General features: G+C 36.7%; 2 protein-coding genes across 2 annotated transcripts; one reads left to right on the forward strand and one right to left on the reverse strand.

The window, feature by feature from the left end:
- Nucleotides 1-616: 616 nt before the first annotated feature.
- On the forward strand, nt 617-3,595 carry LOC149729323 (uncharacterized). The gene is made up of 5 exons (XM_089885969.1): nt 617-776; nt 1,148-1,329; nt 2,015-2,148; nt 2,492-2,658; nt 3,196-3,595. Exons 1-5 carry the CDS (start codon nt 703-705, stop codon nt 3,515-3,517), a joined length of 879 nt encoding a protein of 292 aa, XP_089742095.1. The 5' UTR covers nt 617-702; the 3' UTR covers nt 3,518-3,595.
- LOC149729324 (uncharacterized) lies at nt 3,589-8,893 on the reverse strand. The gene is made up of 8 exons (XM_089885961.1): nt 8,692-8,893; nt 7,729-7,882; nt 6,996-7,189; nt 6,625-6,815; nt 5,278-5,421; nt 4,815-4,873; nt 4,367-4,505; nt 3,589-4,203 (listed from the first exon to the last, which is right to left on the reverse strand). Exons 1-8 carry the CDS (start codon nt 8,759-8,761, stop codon nt 3,694-3,696), a joined length of 1,461 nt encoding a protein of 486 aa, XP_089742087.1. The 5' UTR covers nt 8,762-8,893; the 3' UTR covers nt 3,589-3,693.
- Between the last annotated feature and the right edge of the window lie 278 nt (nt 8,894-9,171).

Consider the following 9,171-nt stretch of genomic DNA (forward strand, 5'->3'; position numbering starts at 1 on the left):
AAATTACAGCAATCATGGGTTTTTGCAATAAACTATTATATATACATTCCATTAAATAAAACATGTTAGTTGGCAAACGGTGTTGCAGCATTTGGTGGTGGGTGAATGAGACCAAAGCATCAAATCAAAACTACTTAAAAACTACTATACAGTAGGCTATGCTAAGACGAAGTCAATTTTGTCAAAATATTTAAATTTTCGTTTGATTCTGTCTCGCCTGTATACCGCTTTTGTTTGGCTTGAATGAATGAATGAATGAATAAATGAATGTACCTTACTTTATCCTCGCGTGGCCGGAAAACGACAGTCGTTATAACACGGGTGTGCACCTCGTGCCAGCTTACGAGTTACCATGTATGTTACTTTGTGGGTGATTATTTATTTTTTTTTGGGATTTTTTTCATCTTTTTATGTATGGCTGATAATTTGGACAACCCGTCCACTGGGTTGGAGCAATTGCCGTTAAGTGTCTTGCCCAAGGACACATACGCCCACAATGGTAGCAGCGACGAGCCTTGGCTTGCATCCTGTTTTGACAGTTTAAGTTACCAACGGTTTCCACTTTGACGTGGGTTGGGTTGATTCACAATACTCAATAGACTAACCTGTCAGAACTGCCAGCAAGATCCTCAACCATAAAATATCCCGTAACATCTGGTTTGGCTGCATTCCAGTTTAAGCGTTGTAAGGAATAGTCCGGCAATGTCGCGTAAGCTTTTGCTTCTCTTTGCTCTTGTAGCGTTTATCTGCTTACTTACTGAAACACATGGTTGGAGGTGAGATCGTTAACGTAAAACGTTGTGTTTAACTTTAAGCTTTAAGTTCAGACTACAGTTTTTAAAATTACCTAAACCGTAATGTTTCTGTAATGGATTGCTTTATGCAAGTTTCGGGTGGGCTGCAGTGCATTATGTTTGGTTGTGTAAGCTAAAACTGAAGTAACTTTTTTTTTAATATTTAGAAAGTTCAACACGTGGTAACTCGTAGGCGTACTCGAGGTATCTGAAATAGAACACCTGTGTTATGACGACAGTAGCCGTCCGCCGCCTGAAGATAAATAAGTTTCATTCACTTATTCGCGCAATTTAGGCACATATGTAGCCTATCATAGGAATTCTAAATAAATTTAAACACGTTTTCCTTAAAGACGCCGCCGTCGCCGCCGCCGCCGAAGAGTTTGCACTCGAGTGAACTGCGCTTGGAAGCTCGGCCCATGCAGCACTACATGTGGTCCAGGCAAACGAACTTATATCAAAACCAGGTCTAACTCTTGCGGTGGAACATGCATTCAACCTGCAGCAGTGGTTTGTAATGTTAAACCTTGTCCAGGTAAGACTTGATGATTGAAACGCATCGTGTGGAACTATATACGTTCGATTGAAAACTGTAAATATAAAACTATAAAATGTATAATCTGCGTTTGACACCAAAGAAATGCCTGGTATAAAACTATGCTGTCCACGGATCAGCGCAGGTTTGTTTTAGTTAAAGACACGACTTACTGTTCAACCTTAAAAGGTATATATACCAAGACAAGAAAAAACACACCATTTTTAGAAAAAAACTATAACGGATCAACACGCGGCGGTAGAGAGCAAAGTTAAACGATTGCGTCCGTTTGTGACGTTGGGGAATATAGCGATTGTCAATTGAGATATTTTCTGTAACGCATGGGTGACGTAATAAAAAACTAACGCGATACTTAAGGCAACTCACAAAACCGTTATAATATCATTGTAATAGTATAATACTATAACATATGTTACAGTACAATATGACATAATGTAAGAATTAATATGGCCACTACGTCCTCAATTATACAACAAAAATACAAGTAAAGAGGTTGTTAACTAATGTAAACCAAGATTATAAAAAAATGAAATATTATAGTCTATAACTGATCCACTTTACCCCATAGTCGTGCAAGCTAATTTTACGTTAAACTATAAGCTGCTAGACCGAAAGTTTTACATCAGCTGTACAGAAACACACACAAGCATAAAATATTTTTTAGTTAATTGCGTGGTTGGGAATTGGCAGCCATGGGGGCCATGTTCGAAAACTTGTGGAGCAGGAGGAGTTACTTATCGACATGGATCAATCCTAGTACATCCTAAACACGGTGGGACATTATGTCCTGCGTTGAAGGTAAACTGGTCATAGTGGCGTATTTTTGTCTATAAAAACAGACACAGATTTGGTCCGGACATGACATTTGGTCGGTGGTTGTTGTGCACGTCCGTCCGCTCCCTACACATGTTCATAAGCCCTTAGCAAACATTATGCAACTCTCTGCTAATTACGGTCCTGTGGCATAACTTCTGCCCGCTGAACCGTAAGTTTTCGATTTAGACCACTAGGATTGACAATATTACAAACATACGAGCCATACTCATTGTCTTTCATTCTAATAAGTCTGTTCCAGACAATCAGCTTTGAATTAAACGTTTTTTTTAACAATTTACGCTAAATCGCAAACGTACTACATCAGCAATGGAAAACCTGCAACCGACTCTGCCTCAACAACGGGAGCTTTGCTGTGATAACGACCGGTAGCAGTACAGGGCATGGCTGCTTGTGTAAGACGGGTTATAGTGGAAGCTGCTGTGAGATAAATAACTCGTTCAAATTTTCCAACGCTCAGATAAACATCTTCTAGTATGTATTTGTTCTATTCTTTACGGCTGACGTCCTACGATCTAAAATTTATGGTAACTTATTTTCAGCTTTTCATTAAAACTTCATAAAAGTTTAAATATAGATCGATTGGTTATGCTTTAAGAGGTCGAGAATTTAGCCGATAACTAGCGAGTGGCTTTAATAAACTGTATAGTTGCAGATATATATAATACACTGCTGTTGTTACTACCAACCGTAATTAAATACCTAAAATTCCTCTTTTTGGGGAAAACGTAAAGTTAGTTTTACAACGCTTCGTCTTATAACCGACGGGTGGGCCTTACGAAACTGTAGCATATTAAAATCAAGTTTTTACTATAAAGCATTGTCGAATGCTTTGATTCTGTATTAGTACGGTATTATGGCGGTTCCCGGAATATAGGCCAGAGTTGCCAAGTATTATATATGGTATGAAATATTTAGATTTGTATACCGGTTTCATTCAACGTTAAATGACTTTTATATTAACATTAAAAAATGGCAGAAAAATTCTTATGATATGTTATTACCTTCCAGCAAAACATTATTCATCCGTTGGCTTCATCATCCGTATCATCATCATCACTCGCATCATTGTGGGGATGAGGAGCAAAATTTCGTGGAAGGAGAAAATCAAGATGGAGACATATTTGCTCCGGAGGAAAAAACGGGGATGGTGGATGACAAACTGAAAGAGGAGGTGGAGTTGGTCAAAGAGGCGATCACGGATCAAATCGAAGAGGAAAGGAGCAAAGAGCAAAGTTTGGATGAGGTTTTAAACCAGGAGGAACAAGACAACTTCAGTGAGGAAGAACAGGAGTTAGTCGACCTCGCACACGAGGAGGATTTAGATGAGTAACTTTATACTTTGTTTGTTCACCTGTTTAATGTACTTTAAAACCAAAATTGTTTACAATAAAACAGATAGTATTCGGAAGTTTTGACTTTTTACTCTTGATTACAACGATTAAAATGACATAAGGAACGTTTAAGAAGCTTGAACACTTTATCATAAACACAAACAAAATGCTTTTTTTATTTTTCGCGTGTATCGTTGCCGTAAGGAGCAGCGTCTAAAAGCAAACGGGCTTCAGAATTCTCGTAGGCGGCAACAAGTGAAGGTAATCCTTCTGTTGTATTAGAACTTTTTATGGCGACATATGTGGTTGTTGGGGAATAAGATTCCAACACCTGATGATGAGGACCGAAGGATTCTGGCAATCTCAGACGAGATGCATTTGTTAAAGAAAAAAATGAGCTAACCTCCTCATCCTCTGAGCAACTGGAATGTTCGAAACTATGACCCACAGGGCTATATTTCTTGAGGTACGGGAGGCACTCCCGGTCGGGAAACGGTAAAATTTTCGAGGGAAATTTTTTATCATCTTGGTAGATATTTTCTCTTCTTTGAGATGGTGACTTTATCACCATCTTCCGTTGATCGTCATGTTCTTCGAAGTAAACCCCAGGAATAAATACGTCAGCAACTTCTGTGTTGTGTTTATCAAACTCCTGGAGTTCTTGTTCCTTCCATTGATCTACTTGCTACAATTAGAAAAAATATATGCGAGTGTCGTAATATATTCGTATCGAAATGGGAAAACAGTATTTCAAGAAAAGCATAAACCAGAAAGCATGGCTGATAAATCTAATACGATATATTCAAGTTGAATTTAAATATTCCTGAAAGAAAACAAACCAAACTTACCTCTGTAAATAAGCTGGGGTTAATGTTAATGTGTTTTATATTGAACATCCATTCAAAGAGAGCGCTTTTATTTTTCCGACATAAACACACAACGATCAGGACCGTTATAATAAAGAACACTCCGGAAAAGACGAGCCAACTGTAATGATAATAAGGAAAATAAATTAGAAGTGGGCACGACGTGTATAAAACATATTTATATCATGATTTGAGTTTAGTCAAAAGATTTCAGGCTTAGGATCTAAGAAGAGAATGTAAAATAGAACAAGAACAACTGTTAAACGAAAAGGAATCTTTATGGTGCCAACTAACGTGCCCCAAACACCCGCATGTTATATAACTCGCGGACGAAAAAAAGAAGTAACATGCATTCACATCACTATAACAAGTACTTGTATGTACCAACATAAATGCATTGGCACCAGGGCTTATGTAAGTTTCTACTCACACAATTTGAATACTGGATCCCGAATTTCTGTTGGAAGTTTTCAGCGGTGGAATACAGCGCTGGAAAAAATAAGTTTGATGAACGTAATATGAATCTATATTGAGTTAGTAGTCTTCCGTACGGGACGGGAAATGGTATTTTTCTTCACTGAATTCCACACACAGTTAAATAAGGACGACTTTTATACAGAATAAACAAGGAAATAGCCTAATATCAATTAAGCGAGGCTCTATATTACAAGCTACATTAAACGCATAATAAACGGTTATTATAACTTATAATGGTTAATTTAGTGTGAATAATTTATCTTGGCGTGGCCAGTAACCCTTTGTGTTATATACCAAATCTTTATAAGATATACACGCCTATATTATGTAAATAGGCTTTAAATGACGTTTTTACCTTGCGTGGTGGGTATAACGCCAGGCGTTGTATAAACCCTATATAAGAATATGTATATTACCTCTGCGAAATTACTTGTAATATTTTCCAGCCATTCATTACAACGATATTGAATAGCAACGCATAAGTACATGTCATCTGTTACTGATGTTATTATTGTTTCATTTCCAGATTCAGCGAATATGCGCTTGTGTTGTTTTGCTACCTGTGAATATCAATGGGTGTTAAACAGGGTTTTGTTAAATCTACTTAAGTCTTATCCGCCTTTGATGGAAACTACAGTATAATTAAACGTTTGAATGCAATGCAGCAAACCGAAAGCAATTCCATGAACCAGCCTAACGGTTATATGAGTTGGTAGTTACGCGTGGTAAACAATTTACCAGGACTTGTTATGGGTAAGATGGGACACTTTGTCAGACGAGATTTTTTTTTAATTTTAATTTTACGGACTCCCATTTAATGATAATCAGGAAAATAAGGTTACAGAATTATTCGACAGTATTATCACGACTTTATAAAACGCCCGTCAAAGCTAATTACTGTTTTTAAATAAAAAAAAAATATGTAAAATAGAAACAGTATACTTTGAACAGGTAAAAAATGCGAAATAGTAAGGTGCTATTTTTTAATGCTCGCTAAATCATAGTAAAGCCATTTTTTTTAGTTAAATAACTCTTCGTGTGTTTTATTATATTTCATTAAATTGGTGTCAAGTAATAAAGAAATGATGGTACTAATTCGTGGTATTACCCAAAAACCGTCATCTGATTTGATTTTTGAAATATTTAGCAATATGTGCTTAAGTGTCCCATCTACCCCCATTGTAGTATATTATAGTTTACCCTTTGTAGAAAGCAGTTCCTGTGTGTATGCTTGTGTCTGGGCTATATGGAGTCTGGGCTATATGTATAGTAATATAGTAAGGTGAGGGAAGACGGGAAACCGTTTCATTCTATTTTCTCGCCACATTTTATAGTAAATAGAGAACTGTGAAATAATTATAAAACCGTATTCTTACGACTCCTATAGACTTTTGTTAAATATCTAAAACACGATCAGGATATTTGAATATTATGTGAAAAAGGTTTCCCATCTTTCCCAACCCTACTATATATGTGTGTTGTTTTATGACAATCTGTAAAAATGATTAAAAATTAATGTAGCAAATTTCTAACCCTAAAACAACCGTGGTCCTACCCAAAATCCAACCTCCTTAATGTGCAGTCTATACTCTATATAACCTAGCTCTCTTTTGTATTACTGTGGGAACATTACGTTATTATCAATGTTTTTATCATACTCATATCTGTTATTTTATCGTTACTCTCGATAATTTGAAAAGTGGCCTCTGTTCCCCAATTGGGCAATTTCGATTCAAACTATCCAATCAGAATATTTCACTTACCATAATTGATTTCCCATCATTCGACAATCCATAATATTGAACAAAGTATTCAAGTTCGAATCCTTCGTCGAAACCAAAGTCAGATATTGTATAGTTGTTCGACCACGGGACCATTGGGACCATAAATGAAAGATACGCGATGTTTGATTCTCTGCTTACATTGAATTGTGGAGGACTGAACATCAGGTTGTCTATAATCCAAATAAGATTAAAATTTACTTAGATTAAAATTACACCAACAAATTCTTACACGTAAGATTATGACGAGGCTAATACGTTGGCTATATACCAATATATGTACCGAAACGGAACGATAAAAGAAAAGGAAACATGTCCCATCTTAATCCACCCTACTATATCTCTCCATTTACCTCCAGGCATGACGTCAATAAGTTGTGATCTTTCTACGTCATCCTTTGTGACGTGTGTATTCACTCCTTGTGACGTCACCCACAGCGTATAATCAAGTGAATAATCTGGAAAAGAAATTTGAAATTCGCAGCTTAAACCGTTAACGTGTTCGCACCCATCCACTGCCACCCACGTGTGTTGATCAGCCAGCTCACTGAAAAAAGACACGAATTTCTTGAAACTGAACGTACAGGAAATTCACTGAATATAAATCAGGGTTTTAAAATAAAACAGGCTGAAGGTTAGTGGGTTCAAATCCATGCATGATGAGACACTATAACTGCTCTGCAGTATATGGTATAGTAGGTTGGGGTAATATAGTCCATTAATCTTCACATACTTATATAACCCTACACATACATATGTTTACTCCTTACGCTTAACAAATCGTGTAAAACATGTGAGAAATCCTAATATAGTAGTGTGGGGTAAGACGGGACACCTTCAGCACATCATACCTATATATCCTAATCGAGTTTTGTTTAATAAACAACATACTACATGGCAATCGTAAGGATGCGGTTTTATAATTTATTGGATGTTCTTTGTTTACTAACAAATGGGACAAGAAAATAGAATCAAGAGTGTCCCATCTTCCCCCACCCTACAAATGTTTAGTACAGAACGGTAGTTGCATTTAAATTTTCATCCTAGACACCTAGCTTCTAACATCACACAACCGAACCAACGAACCGGCCTTTGTCCAACTGCAGCATGTTTACGGTGAAGTTATACGCAGGGAGATTCCCCTTACTGACGTCATCACAGGCTGGGTTCAGCCTAGCTTCCCATGATATGCGAGGAACGAAGTCATAAACAAATACATTGATGTGGTCGGCTGTCCATACTGTAAATGGTGTAGTTGGTTGTGTTAAGATGGTATAGTTCATCGATTTATGTAAAATAGATTAATTAAATTATCGAAGAGAAAGCATAAAGCAGTAAAAACAAGTTAAATACACGGTTGGTAAAAACTAGTTATTGAGTAAAAGTATTCGATAGAAGCGTGGAAGCTAAACCGATAGATGCAAGCCAAAACTACCACGATGAAAAGGAAACAAAACAAACACCTCGTTACTATAATGGGCTTCATGTTACACGTAGGAAGTTAAATCATGTCACATTGACAGCGAGAAGTTTTATTATCTGTATATTGCCACCAAAACAACAAGTTAAGCCAACATTTAGGTTAAATAGGTACCAGGACAACAAACAATAGGTTTTTAATAAATAGAGTTAACGCCTATACATTACTTTCATTATGTCATTTCGTACTGGTGCTTTTCACGTGTGGCCGTAATAGAGTTAATATACATTGTGATACATTGCGAGCCTTTCTAATTTTCTACATACAGTATAGAATAGCCCTATATTGAGGTAAAACAATTTCCAAAATAGCTAAATTCTCTATAATATAGTAAGGTGTGGGAAGATGGCACACCTTTTCATTATATTTTATCGTCCCGTTTGGTAGTAAACAAAGAGCATTCAAAGAATTATAAAACCGTATTCTCACGACTTTCATAGACCGTTAGGAATTACTTAAAACACAATCAGGATATTATGCGCTAAAGGTGTTCCGTTTACCCCTATATTACAACAGCTCATACACGTTATAGAATGAAACGATTGGAGTAAAGTGACTTAATGGTATACCTTGTGATGTATTGCATCTTGTAGCAATTGATAATCGAGCTAAGAAAACACAGAAAACCAATATAAACATTTTAAAGAATATGTTTTTAAATTTAAAAATAAGGCCTCTAAAACATAAATCATGATAAAAATAGTTCGGTGCTTATTGATAGAAGATCAAAGCTTAAAACACGAATCAACAACCACATTCAAATTCCCTTATCTTTTGTGCGGCACTCACGGTTCTGTATTAGAGCTATGTAAACCTAACTGCTTTGACCTAAATGCCGCAGCGTTTAAATTCGAACTACTAAGCACCTTACGAGATTCTGATACTTCGTCCTGACAGGCTTCATCTAATAGACCCCCAGCCCAATGAAGCTTCCTGATAAACTAATCGCGTCGTATTTTCTCATTAACTCTGCACCCTATTTCCCTTTGAAGTGTGGCAATGTGGCAAGTACTCGGGAAATTATTGCCACAGGTATTCCACATGCTCGC

This window comes from Ciona robusta, chromosome 10 (genome assembly GCF_009617815.1).
Source record: "Ciona robusta chromosome 10, ASM961781v2".
NCBI lineage: Eukaryota > Metazoa > Chordata > Ascidiacea > Phlebobranchia > Cionidae > Ciona > Ciona robusta.